At 70.6% G+C, this 21,450-nt stretch overlaps 2 protein-coding genes across 3 annotated transcripts; both read right to left on the bottom strand.

Moving 5' to 3' along the window:
• Positions 1 to 6,010: 6,010 nt before the first annotated feature.
• Positions 6,011 to 6,839, bottom strand: RNF223 (ring finger protein 223). Its single transcript, XM_037499453.1, is given in 3 exon segments — positions 6,011 to 6,291; positions 6,294 to 6,455; positions 6,458 to 6,839. Coding segments are annotated over 3 exon segments (825 nt in total).
• A 4,070-nt stretch (positions 6,840 to 10,909) lies between these two features.
• On the bottom strand, positions 10,910 to 16,935 carry CUNH1orf159 (chromosome unknown C1orf159 homolog). 2 transcript variants are annotated; one of them, XM_054691489.1, is made up of 9 exons: positions 16,112 to 16,935; positions 15,443 to 15,564; positions 15,283 to 15,371; positions 14,795 to 14,870; positions 13,699 to 13,797; positions 12,699 to 12,833; positions 12,217 to 12,242; positions 11,919 to 11,949; positions 10,910 to 11,556 (listed from the first exon to the last, which is right to left on the bottom strand). In XM_054691489.1, exons 1-9 carry the CDS (start codon positions 16,450 to 16,452, stop codon positions 11,459 to 11,461), a joined length of 1,017 nt encoding a protein of 338 aa, XP_054547464.1. In that variant the 5' UTR covers positions 16,453 to 16,935; the 3' UTR covers positions 10,910 to 11,458. The 2 variants fall into 2 exon arrangements, with proteins under 2 accessions (XP_054547464.1, XP_054547465.1); XM_054691490.1 differs by lacking the exon at positions 10,910 to 11,556 and having other exon boundaries at positions 15,283 to 15,388.
• Positions 16,936 to 21,450: the final 4,515 nt, after the last annotated feature.

Raw genomic sequence — 21,450 nt, forward strand, 5'->3', positions numbered from 1 at the left:
CAGGCTCTGGCCCTCTGGTGGGGTGTGCGGGGTGCCCCGCTCAGGCAGGGCACAGCGGGGTCACCGCACCTTCAGAAAGGTCCTGAGGCACTGACCTGGGAAGAGCGAGCTGGGAGCAGGCGGGGAGGTGAAGGGAGGCCCGGGAGCCCCAGGGCGGGCGGGGCGGTTGGCTGGCGGGGGCCAGGGGAGGCCCGGGCCCAGAGCCTGCGCGTGGGGGACGAGGGCGTCTAGAGGCAGAGCCCAGCAGGCAGAGGGGTTCTAGCGCCGGGGGTGGCCTCCCAGGTGCCAGGAGGGAGGGGTCGCCTGGCGGATCAGGAGGGAAGGGGCCTGTCACAGCAGGGCCTAGAAGCCCCAGATACCCTTCCTGGAAAAGGGGTGTGGTGAGGGGCCAGCATGGGAGGGGCATGTGGGTTGAGAGCCCAGGACACGCCAGGGGCTGTGCTGGCCGGAGCGGCCAGGGCCTGTCCGGTGGGCCTCTGGGGGCAGGGGCAGGGCCGTGGACTCACAGGCCCGACGTCAGTGGGGGGCAGAGCCTGGGCTGGGGTGCAGCCCAAGGCAGAGCGGGTTTAGGGGATCCTGCCACCCCTCCTGGGGCCTTTACTCCCAGCGTCCCAGGTGCCTCCCCTTTAAGGAGTCCTGGGGATGGGGGTCCTGGTGGGCAGGGCCGTGGGACGCCCCTGGGGTCCCTCTGGGCTCCCAGATCCCTGCTGACACCCACACTTCCGCTCAGCGAGTCAGAGGTCAGAGGTCGCCTGCAGCGGGAGGCCATCTGGTTCCTTCCCCCAGGCCCCCAGAGAGGCCTTGGCCCTGGCCTGGTGTCCCGCACTAGGCGGGCCCTGCCCACCTGCCTGCAGGGGTCCGCCCCCCCCCCCCAGGCCGGGTCTGGGGCCCAGCCCCAGCCACCACGCCAGAAGGAGGGGGCCCTTCCCCCCTGCACCCTCCCGAGACCAGAGGTCCCAGGAACGACCCTGAGTGACCCCTAGATCAGTGAGGATGGCACCCCTCACCCAGGGCGGCCACTGACCCTGGGGCTGTGGAGGCCAGTGCGGGCGCTGGGGGCGCTGGGGGCTGCCAGGGCCCCTGCCCGCAGGGGGAGTGAGGCCAGGCCACCAGCCCCGTCATACTGCCCAGGGTCAGTGTGGTCCGGACACTGTGGATGGGAGCTGAAGGGCTGGGGTGGCTTCCGCGGTGTCGGGTCTTGGCAAGGGAAGGGCCTAGGGAGAGTCAGACAGAGAGGGGGTGGGGGGGGTGGGGAGTGTCCCCAGGGAAAGGGGAGGTTCCAGGTCCCTGGCCCACCCAAAGGAGGGTGGAGCTGAGCAGGGAGGAGGGAGGCGGGAGAGGAGCCTGGGGAGGGAGGAGCCTGAGGAGGACCCAGAGCAGAGACCCGTGGAGAAAGGGCACTGGCACTCGGCTCCTCGGTCCTGGACAGGTTGGACAGACACGGGTGAGAGCCCGTGGGGAGGTGACCAAGGCAGCTTCTCTCTTGGTTTTGATGTTGCTTTTCCTCCCAGACTTGTCTGTCTGTTTCTGACCCTTTCCTGTGAGTCCCCACCAGAAAGTGCTTAGACTGTGGCAGCTCTCGGGCCTTGCTCTGGGCCAACCCTGTCTGGGTGGACACTTACCCTCAAGGGGATGGGTGACTGTGGGTGCTGGATTTGGAAACTAAATTCTGTGTCCTCTCTGTCCTATTCACTAATTGTATTAAATTTCCTTTCCATTAAAGGTCTATATGTTTGAAAAAAAAAAAAAAAGGTCTATATGTTTTGTCTTGATGCGGCAGATGGCAGAACCTACTTAGTGCGGACCGGTTTGGGGGCTCTGGGGTGCCCCTCCCCCTGCCCTCTAACAAGGGCAGGAAGCATGGGCAGTTCTGGAGTCAGAGGGTTGGCAGGGGCTGCAGGCCGGGCCTGGCACTGGTCTCCCAGGACGGCGAGGCGACCTATGTAGGGCCGGGCTGGGAGAGGCTGCGTGCGGGGCGGGATGCGAGGCCAGAGGATGTGGGAGCCGTGGGTGCTGCCAGACAGGGGGTCCCACCGAGCTCAGGACCTGGCCGGCAGCAGAGCCACGTGTCTGTGCGGGGGCCCCTGGGCAAGGCGCCTGGCATCCTGCCCCTGCGCCTAGGGCCAGCGGCAGCCCCCTCCCTCCTCCGGACCCAGGTGCCAGACACAGCAGTGAGGGAGGGCAGCCGAGCTGGGCCCACTGCCCGCTGGCCTGGAGGATGGCCTGGGTGGTTGCGCAGAGCCGCAGTGATCAGAAGGGGCAGGAGTTGGGGCGCAGGCTGGAGGGTGCAGGACCCACCCTTTATTGATAGAGGACGGTGGGTCACACTGGACAGTGGAGTTGGAGCTTTAGGTAGCTGAGTCTACACCAACCCCCACCCCTGGCTCCAATTTTTTCAACAAGCACCCACTGGCCAGTCCCTGGGCGCCAAGCCCATCAGTGTTGCCCCAGGACCATCAGGCGTCCTGCTCTTGTCTGACTTGAAAGGAGCCTTGTCCGCTACACCCACACGGGGTGATCAGGTCCCACCAGCCTCAGTTTCCCCATATGCACAGCCAAGGCTGCGGACCTGAGTGGGCTGGTCTGGGCCACCGGTGCCTGCTCCTCCTCGCTGAGGACCAGGCTGCCCCCTGGTGGCCATAGCGAGAGCCACAGCACCGGCCTGCCCCGCCTCTTGCGGCTCCCTGAGGGCAGCAGGTCTGATCCAGGGGTCCGGGGTGCTGTCTCTCCGGAGCCTTCAGCTGCACGTGGGCGGGTGCTCTGGCCAGGTATGGTTCCTGTCCCACCTTTGCCTGCCCCTCCTCCAGTAAGGAGGCAGAAGATCTGCTGGTGGGGAAGGGAGTCTGAGCTGCCCGCCCCACCGCAGGGTGACCTGGGGGTGGGGAGCGTCAGTGGCCTGGGCAGCTGGTGGCAGAGAAGACAGGCCAGAGGTGGTGAGGGCGCTGAGGGCTCTGGGCAGGGTCACCTCCACCCCACACCGCAGAGGGCTCAGGGGTCGGGGCAGGCGGCTGTGCTCCCAGCGCGGGGCTCTGGGCCTGTCCCCCTCTGTTTGGGGCCTTTGGCTGCATGCAGGTGGGTGCCAGGCCTGCGGGGTCCACGATTGTGCCCTCCCAGCTCCCCTGGAGACCCTCACCGCACCCCCCACAGGTGACACTGCCATGTCCCTGAGCCCCATGTGCCACGGGGTGACCACGAGCTGGCAGCACTGGGTTTGGGGCGCCAGGGCCGCTGTCTGTCCCTCAGGGCCCCCGAGGTGCCAGGGAGGGCCAGGGTCCTGGGGGCCAGGACTCCGCTGGGGGCGTGGCTGGGGCCCCCCCAGGGGCCGCAGAGCTGCCCTGACTAAAACCTAGAGTGGAGGGGCTCGGTGGGCCGGGGCTAGTCTGCGTGTCCCCTTTCAGGGGGGCCCTGAGGAGCTCCTGGGGGGTGGGGTGCCGGCGGGAAGTCCCTGTGCCCTGCGTCCCCGAGCCCTTCTCTCGCAGGGGCCTGCGCCCCCGCAGCCCGCGCTGCGGTCCCCGGCCCCCGGCGGCGCCCCAGGCTGCGCCCGCCGACCAGCGCGCCGGCCCGGGGCGCCCCAGACGCGAGGCCCGGCCGGCCCGCCCGGTCCCGGAGCAGCGCGGGGAAGGCCGGTCCCGGCACGGAGCTGCGGGCGGCGGCGCGGCCGGGGCCGGTCCTTGGAGCACAGGCCTCCGGCCCGAGGGCACAGCGCGGGCCGCAGGCGCGCCGGCCCTGGCCGAGCCGGACACGCGTGGACGCGGCCCCGAGGAGCCCCGCCCCCCGCAGAGCCCGCCCCGCCCCGCCCGCCCGCCCGCGGCCCCGCCCGCCCGCGTAGCCCCGCCCCCGCAGAGCCCGCCCCGCCCGCCGCCCGCCCGCGGCCCCGCCACCCGCGTAGCCCCGCCCCCCAGAGCCCGCCCCGCCCCGCCCGCCCGCCCGCGGCCCCGCCCGCCCGCGTAGCCCGCCCCCGCAGCCCGCCCGCCCCGCCCGCCCGCCCGCGGCCCCGCCCGCCCGCGTAGCCCCGCCCCCGCAGAGCCCGCCCCGCCCGCCCGCCCGCCCGCGCCCGCCCGCCCGCCCGCGGCCCCGCCCGCCCGCGTAGCCCCGCCCCCGCAGAGCCCGCCCGCGCCCCGCCCGCCCGCCCGCGGCCCCGCCCGCCCGCCCGCGGCCCCGCCCGCCCGCGTAGCCCCGCCCGCCATAGTAGCTCCGCCCACATAGCCTGACCCTCCGCCGGGCCGCGCCCACCCGCATAGCCACGCCCACCATTCGGGCCTCCTGTAGCCCCGCCCATCTATATGGCCCCGCCCCTCCCGCTAGCCCCGCCTCCCGCCGCCTGCCCCGCCGTCGTGGCCCCGCCCCCGCCGGGCCCCGGGCTGACCAGGGGCTTGGAAAGACGGTCCAGCCTCCGCCGGGGACTCTCGGGCACAGCCCGGGGCAGCACAGGGGTCACCGCCGGCCCGCCCGCCGGACAAGGGGGTGGGCGGCCCCCCACCGAAGGCCCCTCCCCCAGCGCAAGCCGCGAGCTGGGCCTGCAGCCCGGTGCCGGCGGCAGCGGGGGTCCGGAGCAGAGGTCGCCGCCGTGGGCCCGAACCCGGCGTCCACCCGCAGGACCCGGAGGCCAACGGTGGCAGCGCGGGAACCCGCGGGGCCTCGCAGAGGGAGCCCCAGGTGCACCCGGGGGTGCGGGCCGGAGTCCACGCAAGGCTGCGGCCACGCTCGGGGACGAGTGTAGGGCAGCGCGCGGGGCTCGCCGGCGCCCCTGGCCGCTGCTGTGCGCGCAGAGGGGCAGTAGGAGCCCAAGTATCCCCGCCCCTGCCGGGGTCCCAGGCCACTATGACCGCCTACACTGGACCCCATGTGTGTCCACCTGTACGTGACATGAGTGGCCAGCAAGTGACCAGCCTTTGTGTGGCGTCACTGTCACCCCAGGGCCCGTAGCAGAGCCACCATGCCAGGCTGAGCCAGTCCCAGGCACCCCCCCGCCCGCCACCGCCATGCCGGCCATGCCTGCTGGATGAGGGGTGTGGGGTGCTCCTGCGGCTGCTGCCTCACCCGCCATGACGTGCGCTTGACTGGCGAGTGCGTGACTGACCAGCGTGATGGCATTGGCATGCGGCCGGGTGGCACCTCCCTCCCTCATGAGGGCCCTCGGCTCACCAGGGCCTGGGGCAAGGGTGGGTGTGCCCAGCCTCCCCAGGAGTCCCGAGCCTCTGCCCAGCAGGGCTTCCGGGCCGTGGGGGAAGGGCCCAGCCCTGCCAGCAGAACCAGCCTGGCATCTCCTGGGTGCCAGCCCAGGGCTGCAGGGCTTCTGGGACAGGAGGCCCCAGCCTCAGCCCTGAGGCCAGGGGAGGCTTTCAGAGGGACCCCCACATCTGTGCAGGACACCCCTGCCCAGGGCCTCAGGGCTCTGTGCCCCGCACAGCCGGGACTCCAGGCAGGGGCCCAGCCCCTTGCAGCCTCCTAGGGGCACAGCCCTGTGTGGCCATGGTTGGGGGAGGCCAGCGCTGGACGAGGACAAGCCCTGTCCTGTTCTGGCCGAGCCTCTTGGGGCTGTTTCATGGTCCTGGGGCAGCTCTAGCCCATCTGCAGCCCAGAGGGGACAGGAGTAGACCCCGGAAGCCAGGTTTCCTGGGGCAGGAGGGGGAACTTGTCTGGAGGGAGGGGTGTGCACCCTTCAGGACCCCTTACAAAAAGTGGGTACAAAATCATTTATTCAGAAATGTGCAGTTCAGGAGGGAGGGCGCGCCCCTGCCTCCCAGCCTCGCCCCTGGGCAGGAGGGCAGGGCCAGCCCCGATCTTGGCCCTCGGCCTGTGCCACCCTCCTCAGCCTCCACAGCCCTGGGCTCCAGGGAGTCTGTGGCTGTGGGGGATGTGGGCCCCTGTTGTCCAGTCCTTGGACCCCGGCTTCAGGGCGGGGCACAGGGTCCTCAGAGAGCCAGGCTCCCTGGGTGGGGTCCCTGGCGGTGGCTGTGCCCATGTGTGGCACTGTGGCGGTCGCAGGCCTGTGGGGTGCAGCCGAGCCCTAGAGCGTGGCCAGGACCCCTAGGGGCAGGGCCGACTCCGCAGGAGCCACGGGGGCAGGGGCGGCGGGAGGTGCCCGGGGCAGGCAGCGCAGGCTGCCCGTCCGGAAGGCACACTGCACGGGCCAGAGTGCCACACAGAACAGCACCAGCAGCAGGGCCACAACCAGGGTCATGCGCCGCCAGTCCCCACAGCGGGCCCTGCAGCAGGCCCTACAGCGGGCCAAGCGGCCCTGGGGGTGGCGGGCGGGGCCGGGGCCAGGCAACGGCGCAGGGGCCTCGGGGGCTTGCTCAGGCCCACCTCCACACTCACCAGGCCGGGCGCGGGGGCCGGGGGCCGGCAGCACAGCTTGGTGCCCTCCAGCCACACAGGGGCCTCCCGCCGCAGGTGCACCGGCATCCGGGCCTGCAGCTGGCGGCTGGTGCGCAGCGCAGGGGCCCCCCGGCGGGCATGGCCGTGGGCTGCCGGCAAAAGGGGCAGGGCACTGCCTCGCTGCCAGGGCGGCTTGTGGGCTGGGCGGCCGCCAGCCGGGCCAGGCACTCGAGGCAGAAGACATGCGCGCAGGACAGCTGCTTGGGCGTCTTGAAGGTGTTATCGTAGGCCACGAAGCAGATGGAACACTCCAGCGGGGAAGCCACCTTCTCGGAGCTGGGGGTGCCAGGGGTGCGGGGGCTGCCAGCCAGGCCGGGGGGCAGGGAGTGCGGGGCTGCTGGCCGGGCCGGGGGTGCGGGGCTGCTGGCCGGGCTGGGGGTGTTGGGCAATGTGGCTGTGGGGCTGCTTTGATGGGGGGCCGGTGGGGCCAGGGGCCGCACCTGCTGGCCTGACGACATGGCTCTCGGCTGTGGGACAAACAGGCCACTGTGAGGGACCACAGCCCCTTTCCTCTCTCCCGTCCAGTGCCAGCCTGAAACCCCAGGAAGGACATGGACACCCCTGGGCACCTCCAGAAAGCCCAACCGCAGGTCCTGGGCAAGTGGCCCTCCCTCCCCAGGTCCAGGCCTGGCCAGCCCAGAGGGGCTTGAGAATGGAGGGGGCATCCTGCTGGCCGCCCCCCTGGCGAGGCAGGTGACAGCAGCCCAGGGGCATCGGGTCCTGCGCCAGGGTGCCCGCGGCTGCTGACGGGGCTCGGGGACGGGGCTCAGGGTCGGGGCTCCGACAGATGTGGGTTTGCCCACAGGCCCCGGGGCCCCGGACTGGCCGGGGCTGGGAAGGGTCAGCCTCCCAGAAGCCGCTGTGGGTTGTGAACAGGCCTGCGTCCTGGTGGCCTCCACCAGAAACGCACCCTTGGCCGGGCCGCCCTCCCCAGGGCCACTGCCGCCCGCAGCTGAGCCCCCGTCCCCACCAGGCTGCCCCGCAGCTCAGGGGTGATGCCCTGTCACCTCCACGATGGACACACGTGGCCAGGACCTGTGGGGACACCCCGGTCGTGTGACCCCACAGCGCCCAGGAGGCCCCAGAGGTGACCTGGTCCCGATGGGCTGGCAGGTCCAGGAGGGTGACCTCACGGTGATGCACCCACGGCTCTCAGCTGCCACCGCATGACCGTGACCATCGTGACTCGCTGTGATGTCATCGTGAGGCAAGAGACGCAAGGAGGCAAGAGACTGCCTGAAACTGTCAACAGTGGGGCCTGGGGGGCCACGGGCTGTGCTCCCCTTGCTGGGACTCCCCACAAAACCGGTTCCTTGGCCTCAGGAGCTCCCACCCAGCGGGCCAGGCAAGGGGTGCGCCTTACCTGCAGGGGTGGCGGGGGCCGGGCTGCAGTGGGGCTGGAGCTCCGGGCGGCCCCGCTGGCAGCTGGCCTGGCAGTGGCCCTCGGCTGTCCCGGCAGGCGGGTGTCCTCCTGCTCCAAGTGGGTGCCTTCTGAGCAGCTGTGGGTTCGGAGGCCTGGGCCCCGGCAGGTGCATTTATAAGCTCCAGGTCACACTGGCTGGGGCGGGCCGTGGCGGGCCCGGTGCGGGATTGGCCGCTCCCCCTGGCAGGCCTGCGGTGGGGGGCGTGGTCAGCGCCTGTGGGGCTGGGACTGGGGTAACCCGCCCCGCCCCGCGCCCCGAGGTGCTGGGCAGTGCGCCCCACGTGGACTCGCTCCCCAGCCAGGCCAGCCCTGGGGCAGCAGAGCCCCTGGGCGGACCCTCCGCGCCACTGACCAGGCCAGCACGACCACACCCCCTGCTGCCCCGCGCCCCCACCGGCAGGCGCCGCGGAGGGGCGACTGCTGCCGCGGACCAGCACAGCAGGAGACGATGAGGCCACCTCGGGGTTGAGAGAAGCGTGCAGGGTGGTCAGGGCGTCGGCGAAAGAAATGACACACAGACACACTTCAAGAGTGAAAATCTGAGTGTCATTTTCTTTGAGTTTGTGACCAGTACATGTATGTTTTCCAAAAGCACAGGGACGATGAGTATCAAGGAAACCAGCTTGCTCCTGGGCTCAGCCTGTCCCCAGCAGGGCGGTGATCTACATCTGGACCCAGCCTCATTCCTAAGTAGATAGACCATTAGTTTTGTTTTTAAACTATAGAATCGCATTTTTTATTAACTACTTTTTTACCTAAACTATATTTTAATTATTACAGGGTTTAGTAATGTTTCATTGGAGTCAGCCTTGTTTTAAGGATTTCATATGATTTTTTAATTAACAAGCAATGACCTTTATAGAAGAAAGAAGGAAGTTTAGAAAGACAGTAAGGGATTAAAGCTTGTAGTTCTAGAAAGGCGGGATAAGGTTTTTAGCATTCTTGTAGTGGTTCCTGGTGGTCGTTATCTTTTGATAAGCTTCTGTCTTTTCAGGGAACTTCCGCCGTACTTCCCCTGCTTCAGGGGGTTTTGCTGTTCTCCCCCTGCGCTGGGTCGCCCAGCCGGACCTAGGAACGGTTAGCCCTAAAGGTCACTGCAGGGGGAGGTGCAGCAGACTGCTGCTCTGGGTCAGGAGAGGGGGCCACGGCAGGGGCATCCTCGGGAGCCTGGTCAGGGTGAGGATGGGTCCGGGCAAGAGCAGCCATCAGGACTGGCTTCAGCTGGGGGTGTCTGCGGGGGGCCCCTGGGTCTCATAGGGAGGGACCCTGGCCCTGCATCTGGAACCGGCAAGGGGAGCAGCTTCCAGCCAGTCAGCGAGCGCGCTGGCGACAGAGGGCCAGCTGGGAAGAGGCCAGGGACCAGTGGGGACAGAAAGGGGCCTGAGACTGGGGGCTGAGGCCGGGCAGGGGTGGGGCTGGGACGGGGGTCTGAGGCTGGACAGGGAGAGGGGCGGGGCTGAGATTGGGGGGCTGAGGCCAGGAAGGGGCAGGGGGCGGGGCTGGGGGACTCTGAGACCAGGAGGGGGTGGGGTCACGCTAAGGGAACTGGTGCGTCAGAGGCATCATGTGCCCCCACCCCGTTCCTGAGCTATCCTGTCGCCCCGCCTCAGCCCTCTGTGTAGGGGAGGTGGGGCTGGGGGTCAGGCTCACCCTGGGTCAGAGGTCAGCAGGTCCCTGGGAGCAGGCAGACTGCCAGGACCTGGGGGGGAGCGGCCAGCAGGCCCCTGGGGGAGGCTGAGTGTGGCAACTCGGAGGGCCGGAAAAGAGCGTCCTGGCCCAGCGGGGCACCACTGGGGAGACATCCCTGAGGGTAGGGGCCGCTGAGAGGGGGCTCAGAGGACAGGCCTCAGAAAGCAGCAGGAAGCCGGGGCACCAGAGGAGATGGCTGGCCCGAGGGACTTGGCCGTGCCGCCTGTGGCCAGCAGCTGCGGGACAGTCAGCACCGCAGGCCCGGGCCGAACCGGGTTGGGGGGCGGGGCCGTGCCGGCCAGAGGGGCAGCTGGCAGGGCTCTAACGTCCTGCGGTGCCTGAGGGCGCGGGCCTCAGTGCGGGGCCCCCCAGGCTGGACACAGCAGCTGTCCCGGCCAGGCGAGGAGAGGCATGGCCCCCCAGCTGCTCCTGCCGCGCCCGCACCCCAGGGCCGGTGCACGGGCTCCTCCTGTCCGGTGCCAGTGCATCAGCCAGCCCGCTGCTGCCTGGTTCCTGGCCCCGCAGCGGGGACCGTGGGTGCGAAGGCCCGGCCTCCAACAGGGGCCCACAAGCTGGCCACTGCCATCCGGACACAAGGCTCCACCATGGACCACAGGCCAGCAAGGTGCTGTTTTGGCTCCGCCCCTGCTCGAGACCTTGCTTGGCGCCAATGCCAGGAAGGGACCCCGGGGAGGCCCCGCCAGGGCATGCGCTCCCCCACCCCCAACCCCCCGCCTGCGTGCTGCCAGCGCGGGTCTGCTCTAAGCAGCAGCCCCTACCCCTCACACCCCAGGCGAGGCAGGGAGGGGGGGTCTTCCTCAAGCAATGGCTGGGGAATACACAGCCCAGCCCCGTCGGCGCTGAGGACACCCTGCCAGCCTGGCTGCGGCCAGCGTGAGAGCACGAAGGCAGGCCCAGCACCCTCCCTCCGCATCGTTCAGAAGAGCCAGCCCACAAGGAGCTGCCCATTCGGCCGCTGAGCTAAGAGCAGGGCCTTGGGCCCCTGCTGCCCTTGCTGGAGCCCGGCTGTCTGCAGGGGCCACCTGCCCACCCTGCGGAGCTGCCCGGCCCTCATCTCTGCTGACTCCCGGCAGCCTCCAGGCCCCTGGGAATGCCCTCCCGGGGCTGTGACCCAGGCCCTTGGCAGCTGTCCGGGGGCCTGTCTGTCTGACTTACAGGAAAGCCAGGCTGCCCGGCCAGCGGGAGGCAGCTCGGGATGCTGTGGGGCATGCGCCGCAGGGGCACAGGCCTTCAGGCCAGGAGCAGGCACGGGGGTCCCTGCTGAGGGGCCCCACACCCCCTCCCCACGGGCAGCAGCTCCCACTCGGCACAGGGCAGCCTGCGGGCACACTGATGGTCCCTGGCTGCCAGCCCAGGGCAGGCCCATACTGGCCACCAGTGGTGCCTGGGGCGGGACCCAGCAGGAAGCTCAGGGAGAAACGCCCTTTACTGTGAGAATGGAGCCCCCAGTGGGGGTGCCGTGCCCCCCGGACTGGTTGCATCGCCTGAGACTGGCCTTGACCCAGCAGCCTCAGACCGGCTGTCCCTGGAGAAAATGGCCCGCAGGTGGAGCAGGGTGCAGTGAGGACAGCAGCTGCTTCTCGACTTTTCTGTAAAATGTATTTCCGCTGAAAACAGTTGAGGGGGCAGGAAGTGGACACGCGCCACAGTCCCGGACACAGGAGTCGTGGGCTTGGGTCCCGGTCACAGCAGGTCAGCGCTGCGGGCACCTCGGCCTGGCTGCCACGTGAAGCCGCCAGCAGAGATGCCAAATGCCTCCCCTGAGGGGTGCCACACGCGTGCTCCGGAGGGCGCCAGCGGTTCTCGATGGGCCCCTCTGTCCCCAAGGCAGGCCCAGGCTAGGGCACCGCAGCCACGCTGGCGGCGTGTCCAGGGCTGGCCCGACTCGCCCGCAGTACCCGCAGGGCTGTGGGCCTCGGGGCAGGATGCAGAGCTGCGGCTGTGTCAGACATGGCTGACCCGGGTCCCCGCCGGGGAGGGGCTGGCGGGACCCCCGGGCCCCTCCGAAGGCCGCTCCCGCCTCACGTATCGCGGCTTCCGCACTGCAAGGGGCCAGGGCAGGGGGCGGGGGTCAGCAGCAGGCGGGCGGCCTCTCCTGACCTGGGACTGGGGCGTGAGCAGTGAGGAGCTACGCTCCCGGCTGCCGCCAGGACACAAAAAGCCGCGGCCACGGCACAGGCTGCCCGCCCCGTCCCTCGGCCCCACGGGGTCCCGCACCTCCCGCCCTGGGGGAGCCGCTCAGGAGGGCCGCAGAGGCCATCCCTGGCCTGCGCCCCTCTCGGGGCTGGGACTCGGGCAGGGCAGGGCCCACGTCTCAGGAGAGGCTGGGCTGGGGTGCAGACCAAGGCCAGTGGGTTCTTGGCCAGCAGGGCCCTCCCGGGGGTGGGCGGACGGGTCCATGTACCTGAGGACTGGGGTGGGGGGATCATGGCGGCCTGAGGGGAGGAGAGGAGAGTGAGGACCGCAGCCCCAGGCGGATCACAGACACACGGACCCAGGCCCCGCCCAGACACACGGACACACGGACCCAGGCCCCGTCCGGACAGACAAACACACAGGCCCAATCCCCGCCCAGACACACGGACACAGGCCCCGCCCAGACACATGGACACGGGTGGAGGCACACATGGACCCAGGCCCCGTCTGGACAGATAGAGGCATGCACACGTGGACACAGGGACACGGCTGGCCCTGGTACTCACGGCTTCTGCAGGCTGCAGGGCGGTGGCTGGGGGGAGCACAGGGCTGTCACTGGGGGCCCTCACTGGCCCCCCATTCCCACGCACCACCCTCTCCAGCTGCCCAGGCTGCCGGCACCGTCTGTGCGGACGCCTCACATGAGGTGCCCACGGGGTGCGGCAGATGCCCAGACCCATTCCCATGGAGGCTGTGTGCCCAACTGGGCAGTGGGAGGAGACACCACAGACCCTCCAGGGCAAGCGGCCCCACGAGTTGCCTGCTGCCCAGGCAGCCCGGACCTGGGTAAGGCCGGCCCCGCGCTGACCAGGGCCAGATCCACTGCCAGGCTGGCATCCAGCTGGGGCAGCAGGAGCGCGGCCCTGCCCAACCTGGTTGCCCAGGGGGCCCCACGCACCCTCCCTCACTGGAGCCCGGCCCCCCACAAGCCCCGCAGGGCAGAGGTCAGGCCCAGGGCTGCCAGGGTCCGCAGCAGCACGAGGGTCACCTTTGCTCTTGCCATAGAAGACCGTGGGGAGCCTGCTGGCTCGCTTGAGGTAGAAGAAGCCGGCCACAGAGAGAATGAGCCCCGAACTGACGAAGAAGGTCCCCAGGAAGAGGGAGGCTGCCACCCGGGGGCCGTCTGCGGGCAGAGTGGGGAGCGGTGGGCCTACAACCCTGCCTGCGCCCGGCCCCGCCCTCCCCGGTCCTGAGCCTGAGCCTGCGCCGGGCCAGCACGTCCCCTGTGGAGGGGCCAGGCGGAGTCACGACCCTGCACGCGGGCGCCCAGCATCTCGAGGATGGGAGGCCTGTGCATCCAAAACAGGCCGGGAGGTGTGCTGGCCATCCCCTCGAGGCTTCCACCCCCGAGAGCTGCGGGCTGGGGGCATGCGGACCCCGGAGTGTGCTGTGCGCTGCACGGCCTCAGTCCCAGGGGTTGAGGGGCCAGGTGGGCGTGCAGGGCAGGACTTAGCCCAGCTGGGCTGTGCTGGGGTGCAGGGGTACAGGGTTGTGTATGCAGTGGTGGGCATGCAAGAGTGGGGTGCAGGGAGTGGTGCAGAAATGGGGGTGCAGGGTTACAGGGATGGGGTGCTGGGATGGGGTGCAGGGGTACAGGGCTGGGCATGCAGGGGTAGGGTACAGGGGTGGGGTGAAGCCATGGGCCCACTGGGCTGGTGACCCGGCTCAGGGGCAGCTGACCATCGTTGGCCTGCCCCTGACTGGCACTGGGGCTGGCCCGTGAGTGGGGCCACTGTGGCTGGGGGTTCTGCACAGTTGAGTGTGCCCAGCCATCCCCTCAAGCCTTCCACCCTGGGGAGCCACAGGCCCAGCCCAGAGGCTCCTGAGACTTGGCCACAGGGGCCATGCTGGCCGGTCAGTGCTCGGGCTCCACGGCGTACCTGGGCACACCGAGGGGTCCTGCCCTGACCCCAGTGAGCCAGGCCCGCAGCCTGGAGGGGCCCCGCAGTGTGGAGGGCGGGAGGCGGTGGATGCGGGGCTGGACTCACGGTGTCTGCACTCAGAGGCATTGCGGGGGGCCGGGAAGGTGCCATTCCCGCAGCGGACGCAGCTGGTGGTGCCGTCCTCATTCTGGAGCCTGTAGCAGCCTGGCAGGTGGGCGGGCGGGCGGATCAGCCAGAGTGAGACCTGCTGCCCGCTCCAGGGAGGGCTGTGGACCAGCGTCCCTTGAAGACCACCCCAGGCCTGTCCAGACACAACTCGCGAGAAGGCAGGAGCCGCCTGGTGCCTGGGAACCCCCTCAGTCAGGCGGGGTCCAAACCAGGAGGGCAAGGGGCGCGGCCCTCCGCACTCTGAGCTCCTGGGGGGCCGCTGGCCACCAGGAGAGAGTGTGGGGCCACAGAGCTTTACTGGGGGGGGGGTGCTGGACAAGGGGTGGAGCAGAGACACCTGCTCCCCAGGTGGGCCCCCGCCTCCAAGGGTAGGAGGAGACGGTCATTTCCCCTCAGGCTGGAGCCAGGAGGGCAGGTTGGCCCAGGGACTCCTGCCATGCGAGGCGCCCCAGGCCATGGGCAGGGCGCAGACACATCAGAGACAAATCCCTCTGCGCACTCTTGGATGGAGCAGGGGTGGCAGAGACACTGTCCTTCGGGAGAGGTCTGCGCTGGCCGCCTGGCTCTGGGGCCACTCGGGATTGGCCGCCTGTTTCCCTACCCCGCGGGCTCCCCACACACGAGCCCCACCTCCCCTACGCCCCAGATTGCGCTGCCCTGACTGAGTCGGGCCCACGACCAGCCCCAGACAGCAAATCTCCAAGGTCCCACGGAGAGCCCGCCCGGGCCAGGCAGTGCCCGCCGCGCAGGGAAGGCCGGCTGTGCCAACGGAGCAGGAGGGACAGGGTCAGGATCACAGGCTGCACGGGCGGCGGCCCCACCCAGGCATCCCGCTTGCTCGTCGTGATGGCCGGTCCCCTCTGCTGACCCCTCGCCAGAAAACGTCCAACCCGCCTCTTGCCACAGCTGCCATCTGGGTTTTCATCCAAGTTTTTACACAATGGGCAGCGGAATGGCCACCCCAAAACACGCCGACCAGTCACCGCTCCCACACGGACACGCACACCCAGGAGAGTGGGGCCGCAGCGCTTACCTGGGCCGCACAGGCCTGCGCCCGGGCAGGTGGCATTGGTGTCCGCCCCATCCACACAGCACTGGGGCTGCGGGCCCTGGAGGGGAGCGTGGTCAGTCCTGAGCCTGGCCCAGTCTCACCCGAGGAGGGAGGACGGGGGCCATGTCGCATGCATGCCCCCTGGGCCATCTCGGTGTCCCCGCAAGTGGTGGAGACATGGGTGTGACCCCAGAGCCAGGCACTTCTGCATGCCGAGCCCTGGAGGCAAGCCCCTGCGACCCCCCAAGTGCTGGCCCCAGACATGGGTGCCAGGGGCTCTGTTCCCTTGAGTAGTGACCCCGCTTCAGCTACAGAGGTAGGCCCAGCGGGCGCCAGGGGTGGGACCAACCCGACAGCAGGCATCGTTGACCCATAAAGGTCAACGGGGGACCCTCTGGGTCAAAGGTCCTCCCGAGGGTTCGGGGCTGGCCAGAAGCTGCCTGACCCAGGCGCCGGCCGCCAGCACCTACCGCACGCTCTGAGGCCTTGCTGGCAACTTCCGCCAGGAGCCCGGCCAGCAGGACAGCACGCGGCAGGGCCATGGTCCTGGACCTGGGGTCTGCAACAGAGGGACTGCTGTGGGGGCCGGTGCCACCTCGTAGGCCTGGCAGCCCAGTGGAGGACCCTTACCTGACCCTCCAGGGCTCCAGCCACCGACATCCAGGTCCTCCCGCCTGCAGTCAGCGGTCAGGGTGGGGCCACTGTGTGCCCAGGAGTCTCCTGCTGCGCCGCAAAGCCCTGGGGTGCAAGGCCTGCAATCCAGGCGGTCAGGTGAGGCGCGGCCATGGGACCTGGGCTTGGGACTGACCCCTCCCCGCCCAGCTTCCAGCCCCAGCGCAGCCAGGAGGTGGCCAGGAGGTGGCCAGGAGCCTGCCCCCACGGCTGCGGATGCCCAGGGTAGCTCGGCCTGCCTGTCCTGGGGCGCATGGAGGCAGCACAGGGCAGAGGAGACCTCTGGGGGCAGACACGGAGCAGGGGCAGAGCTCAGAGCCTGGCGCCCCACAGCAGGCTGACGCAGGTGTGTGGCCCTTTGCCACACGTGGGCCGGGATTCTCTGGGCACCCAGACACGCCCTAGCAGAGCTGCAGGCAGGGCCATTGGCTGGGAAGGCGCCACCCCGGGGCCAGCAGCTCCCCCCAGGTAGGCGCGGGCAAACCAGGGGGCTGCCCGTGTCCAGAAAGCCGGAGCCAACGGGGCTCCCGCAGCCAGGCCTCCCTGCCCGCGCCTGTCCGCAGGCCCTACCCTCTACAGTCCCGTGGCTTTCAGTGTGGGCGGGCACGGCAGCGACAGCTTTGATACCTGTGTTCCTTTTTTTTGGTGTTTTTGTGAATGGAACCAGTTTCTGAGTCCATCCCCGGTTGTCTGCGGGCTCTGGGCCTGGCGAAGTCCACTCCCCGGCCCAGCAGCTTCGGGGATGGATTTCCCGGATTTTCTACCTGCAGGTCCATGCAGACCGGTGGCCCCACGGGGCCCCAGGCAGCGGCTGCCCTCCCAGGCTCGGGCCGCCTCCCCGGCACATCTCCCTGTGGGCTCCCTTGGCGGTAAATTGCTGGTCTGTGACCATAAAAGGTTCTGAATGTCTTCGGGCTCCTTTCTGGACCCACCGGCCGGGCCCCGCCGCCAGGGCCACACAGGCCCATCCCCTCCGCCGGCCAGACAGGCCATCTGCTCACCAGCAGGGCACGGGGTGGCTGACGGCAGCTGTCCGCACGGGGCGGACGCTGGGCTGCGTGGCCCTCTCCCGGAGCCTTACTCCCCTTTGTGCCAGGGACGCTCTGAGGGACCCTGACAACTCAGGAGCTCTGGCTTGGACGCCTGGAGCGGGCAGACGAAAGGACAGGGGTCGGCGACAGGCAGGGGATGGCGCGAGGGACGCCCAGGCCCAGCACAGCCGCCTGCTCCCAGGAGCAAGGTCTGGCAGGTCCAAGGGGCGCCGGGCGCTGGGCAGGCCCGTGGCTTAGACTTCCGTCTGGCAGTCGTGGGACCGAGAGGTCGAAGGTCAGGAGCGGGTGGGTGTCCAGCCAGGGCGGCCACAGCTGCCTCCTGCCCGAGCTTCGGGGCCAGGGTCTTGTGAGCAGAGGGGGCCGGGTCCTCCCGGAGGGCTGAGTCCCGGGGACCCCCAGGCCCGCCTCTAGGGTCACCCCTGTCAGGTGGGGAGGGCCGGGGCGCCCCCTGCGGGCCTGGGGGCAGGGCTGCCGGGACCCACCAGGACGGGCGGGCACAGCCTCCCCCTCCCCGGGGCCTTCTGGCGAAATGAAGTGTTTCCCGTTTTGAAAACCTTATTGGGGCCAAAAAGCTAAACAATCAGGAAAAAAAATAAACCGCAAGGTCGTGCAACGCGGAGCGAGACGACGGCGCTCGGGCTCCCGGCTCCCGTCCCCGGAGGCCGGCGCTCGGGCCCGGGCGGGCGCGGCCGCGCTCTCGGGGCGCCGCGCGGCCCGGCTCCCACCCGCGCGCAGGTCGGGGCGCGGCCTGCCGAGAGGCCGGTCCAGCCCGCACGCAGGGGGCCCTCCGGGCCGCCCCTGTCCGCGGGGGGCGCGGGCGCGCCGGGCAGCCACTTCCCGGAAACCCACTTTATTTCCTTCCAGGAGCTCCGGGAAGCACCCGGCGCCGGCACCCCGGCGGGCAGGCCTCGCCCGGCGCTCCGGGGACCCGCCGCGGAAGGGGCGCTCCGCCCTCGGGGCGCCGGGCCGCGAGCTCGCCAGGCGGAGTCCCCACGGCCCCGGCCGGGCCGGCCCGGCGCCCCCCAGCCCCCGGCCCCCGCGCGCCCCCCGGCCCCTCACTCACCCCAGCGCCCTTCGGTTCTTCTTTCATACCCCCCGCCCTCCGGGCGGTCGCGTCGCGCCCCTGGGACTTGTAGTTCCTCCGCCGCCCCAGCCCGGGTGTCAGGGAGCGCGAGCCCCAGCCCCAAACTACAACTCCCGACAGTCTCCGTGAGAGCCCGCCCCCGCCGAGGGCTGCCCTCCCGGGCTCTCGCGATGCCGTGGGAGGGCGCGCGGAACCACCGGGAAATGTAGTCCCGGGAGCCTGGGTTCCAGTCGCCAGGCCCTGAACGGGACGCGGGAAGGACGGGACTACACTCCCCAGACGGCCTCGCGCGGCGGCCATCTTGGGCGTTGCTAGGGGACACGGAAGCGGGACAGGCGCGCCGTCACGAGGAGGCGCCAGCGACGCGCCGCGGGGAGCGGCCGCCGAACCCTCGAGGGCCTGGAGGGCCCGGCGGGGTCCGGTGGGCGGGCGCGGCGACGGCCTCCGAGCTGCGACCTTCGTGGCGGGCAGCGCTGGCGGCGTGGTCGCCGCGGCTTTACTCGGGCGGCGCAGCGAGGACCGCAGGCGCCCGACCCCCCCGCGAGCTGGTGACACGAGCGTGTCCCGACGGGGCTGCGGGGCGCGAGGCTGGGCCGGGCGGCTCCGGGCCCGCCCCCTCGGGCCCCGCCCCCAGGCTCCGCCCGCTTCCGCACCCCGGTTCCCGCCCCCTCGGGCCCCCCCCCAGGCTCCGCCCGCTCCCGCACCCCGGTTCCCGCCCCCCTCGGGCCCCGCCCCCAGGCTCCGCCCGCTCCCGCACCCCGTGCCCGGCCCCCTCGGGCCCCGCCCCAGGCTCCGCCCGCTCCCGCACCCCGGTGCCCAGCCCCCTCGGGTCCCGCCCCCAGGCTCCGCCCGCTCCCGCACCCCGGTGCCCGCCCCCCTCGGGCCCCGCCCCCAGGCTCCGCCCGCTCCCGCACCCCGGTGCCCGGCCCCCTCGGCCCCGACCCCAGGCTCCGCCCGCTCCCGCACCCCGGTGCCCGGCCCCTCGGCCCCCGCCCCCCGCTGCTCCGCTGGGGCCGGCCCGAGAGGCCCTGGAGTCGGGGTCTGGCTCTGGCCCCCGCCCTCTGCCCGCTCCCGGGCGCAGTCCTGCGGGGAGTGGGGCCCCGCGGCGTCAGGGAGAAGCAGGGTGTTGGGGTCGCTGTGGGCTCCCTCTGAGGGGGCTCCACCCGGCGCCCCTCGGCGGCCGAGGCAGGCGGAGGCCACAAGAGCGGGCGCCGCGGGGCAGGGGCGTGGGGAGGGCGCCCGGCGGGGCGGCGAGGGCGGGGCGGCCTCCGCGGGGGGCTCCCCACGCTGTGTCTGCTGATCGCTGAGCACGTTGGGGAGCGGCTGACCCGTGAAGGCCCTGCAGGGGCCCCACCTCCGCAGCCCACTCTGGTCTGAGCCCCGACACCCCTACAGTGTGGCCGACGACCGTGTCCATCGGTTCCCCACCCGGACCACCGTCCTAGGGGGTCGGGGCACCCCGCCCTCCCCTCACACCTGCCAGATGCGACTGGAGCCAGGGGGAGCAGGAGGGGAGCAGACTGGCTTCCCGCCTCGCGAGGCCCCCCCCCCACTGTGCTCTGGCTGCTGGGGGGGGGCTGCTGGGGCGGGGCGGAGAGGGGGAGCTCAGGTTCCCCAGAGCCGGGAAGCCAGTCAGACCGGTCCTGGCCCAAGCCCCACCCTGGCCCGTGCCCCTGCAGGGGAGGAGCTGAAGGCGGGAGGCCCCCCTCCCACCCCAGCGTCCCCCTCCCGCCTGGCCCACTCTGGCCTTGGCAGCAGCAGGGTGGGGCCCCAAGCCCGTGGCCCCTGAAATGCTTTCCAAGGCTCCAATACTGCTCATCAAGCGGCCTGGGCTTCTGAGAGAGGCGGGTGCAGGGCGCCAGTCTTGGGCTCCTTCCCCCTTTGGGCACTGCTGGATGGGGCACCCTCGTGCAGACCCATGGCTCCAAACTGGCAGCAGATCCACACCCGCCCCCCCAACACCCCCCCCCAGCATGGCTGGGCCCTGCCCTGGCTGTGCCGGCCTCAGTGGCCTGGGCACCACCACCGCCTGCACCCGGGTGTCTGATGACAGGCACAGCCTTCCTCCTGCACAGACCCCCCCACCCTGGGGACCCACACGGCTTCCAGTAGAGCCAGCGCAGACCTGGCCCCGCTCTTCCCGGGAGAGTGCCCCGAAGGTCTCTCCTGCTGCTCCACGGGTCAGTTGTGCAGCTGCTCCTCAGGGCCCAGTAGGGGTGGACAGCAGCGCAAAGGGGCAGCGAGGCGGGAGGCCAGATGGGAGGGCAGGACGGCGGCCCACCTGCCCAGGCTCTGAGACCAGAGCCGCCAAAAAGCCCCAAAGGGCCATAAACCAAAACTAAGGGCTCGAGCCTAACAAGGACAGTGGCTGGGAACAGGGCAGGTCACTGCGGGTCTCGTGACACACGCAGCTGCAACGGGCCCCGGGCTCCAGCACCTCGGGGTGTCTCTTACAAACAGGGAGACAAAGAGGCACTGTGGCCCCCGGGGGCGGCTGCCCCACCCGGAGAGCGTCCGTGCTGGTCCCCACCGGTCACCAGTGCTGGGCAGCCCTGGCCGGCAGGGATGGTCGCTGCGGGCCCCCCCGGGGCGGTGTCAGACACCCCCAGTGTGAGGAGCTCCTGGCAGTTGTTGGGCGACGCCGGCGACGAGCAGCTCTTGGAGACCCAGGCCCGGGCCTCGGGGTCCCTTTGTAACAGGGTGGTCCCCAGGAAAGGGGGGGTTCCCTGCCCCACCCAAGGGAGGGTGAGCTGAGCAGGAAGAGGAGAAACTGCAGAAGAGACTGAGGAAGGAAGGAGCAGGATGGAGCCAGGAGGCCTGGAGGAGGCGCGTGGAGCCTAGAGACACGTGAAGAAACTGCGCTTGCCTTGTGGTCGTGGACGGGGTGACACAGATGTGGGGGAGACCCGTGGGGAGGGGACCATGGCGGGTTTTATCTTGATGTTGGTTTTGCTCTTTTCCTTCCGGGCTTGTCCGGTTGTTTGTGACCCTTTTCTGGGGGTCCCCACTGGAAGGTGCTTTAGACTTGGGGCAGCTTTGGGGCCTTGCTCTGGGCCGATCCTGCTTGGGTGGACTTTTACCCACGAGGGGACGGGGAACTGTGGGTGCTGGATTTAGAAACTAGACTCTTGGCCTTCCCTATGTTGTTTCCTAGTTGTATTAAAGTTCCTTCCCCTCAAAGTCTCCTATGTTGTGTGTGGATGCGGCGGATGGCAGAGCCCATGTAGACCAGGCAGGTTTGCGGGGCTTGGGCTGCCCCCGTCCCTGTCCTACAACACCTTCAGGCCACGGGGAGACCGGGCGGAGGCCCCGTCCCTGCAGAGACTCGGCTTCTCTCCCGCCGCGGACGGCGGCCCCGGACGCTGCTCTTTCCTCGTCCTTCCGAGCCAGGCACAGCCCTCCCGCTTCCTTCCGAGGCCGGCTCCCCCCGGCTCCGGCCGCAGCCTCCTCAGAACCCGCGCCTGGCGCACACCCCCCTGGGGCGCCCGCCCGCCGCACGTCGGCCGGGCGGCTCTTCAAGCCGTGGCTGACGACCCCGCGCCCGCCCCGCTCCGCAGCGCTGGGAGGCGCCCGTTACCCGAGAGGCCTCTGAGGCGCCACGGCCGCCAGCGAGCCGACCGACCGTGGGCGGCGGAGCCGCAGGGCGAGCGACGCCCCCCGCGCCTGCCGGCCCCCCACCCGAGGCCGCTGGCTTCCGGGGACAGCGCGCCCGAGAAGCGTCATCGCTCGCCCTGCAGCTCCGCGGCGCCGGCTCCCCGGAGCCCAGCAACTGCCCTCGGCGCCGCGCCTCCCAGGCCTCGCGGGGCAGCAGGCCGGCCTGTGGAAAGCGC

Source organism: Talpa occidentalis, unplaced genomic scaffold (genome assembly GCF_014898055.3).
Source record: "Talpa occidentalis isolate TD23 unplaced genomic scaffold, MPIMG_talOcc4v2.1 talOcc4.9, whole genome shotgun sequence".
Lineage (NCBI taxonomy): Eukaryota > Metazoa > Chordata > Mammalia > Eulipotyphla > Talpidae > Talpa > Talpa occidentalis.

Excerpts from the sequence above, each read along its gene's own strand:
- CUNH1orf159 (XM_054691489.1), bottom strand. The coding sequence starts at position 16,452 with ATGGGCCTGTGTGGCCCTGGCGGCGGGGCCCGGCCGGTGGGTCCAGAA. Across the intron at positions 15,372-15,442 it reads CTGGAGCCCTGGAGGGTCAG|ACCCCAGGTCCAGGACCATG; the intron begins GTAAGGGTCCTC and ends CCTCTGTTGCAG. Across the intron at positions 12,834-13,698 it reads TGCCTCTGAGTGCAGACACC|ACGGCCCCCGGGTGGCAGCC; the intron begins GTGAGTCCAGCC and ends CTCTGCCCGCAG.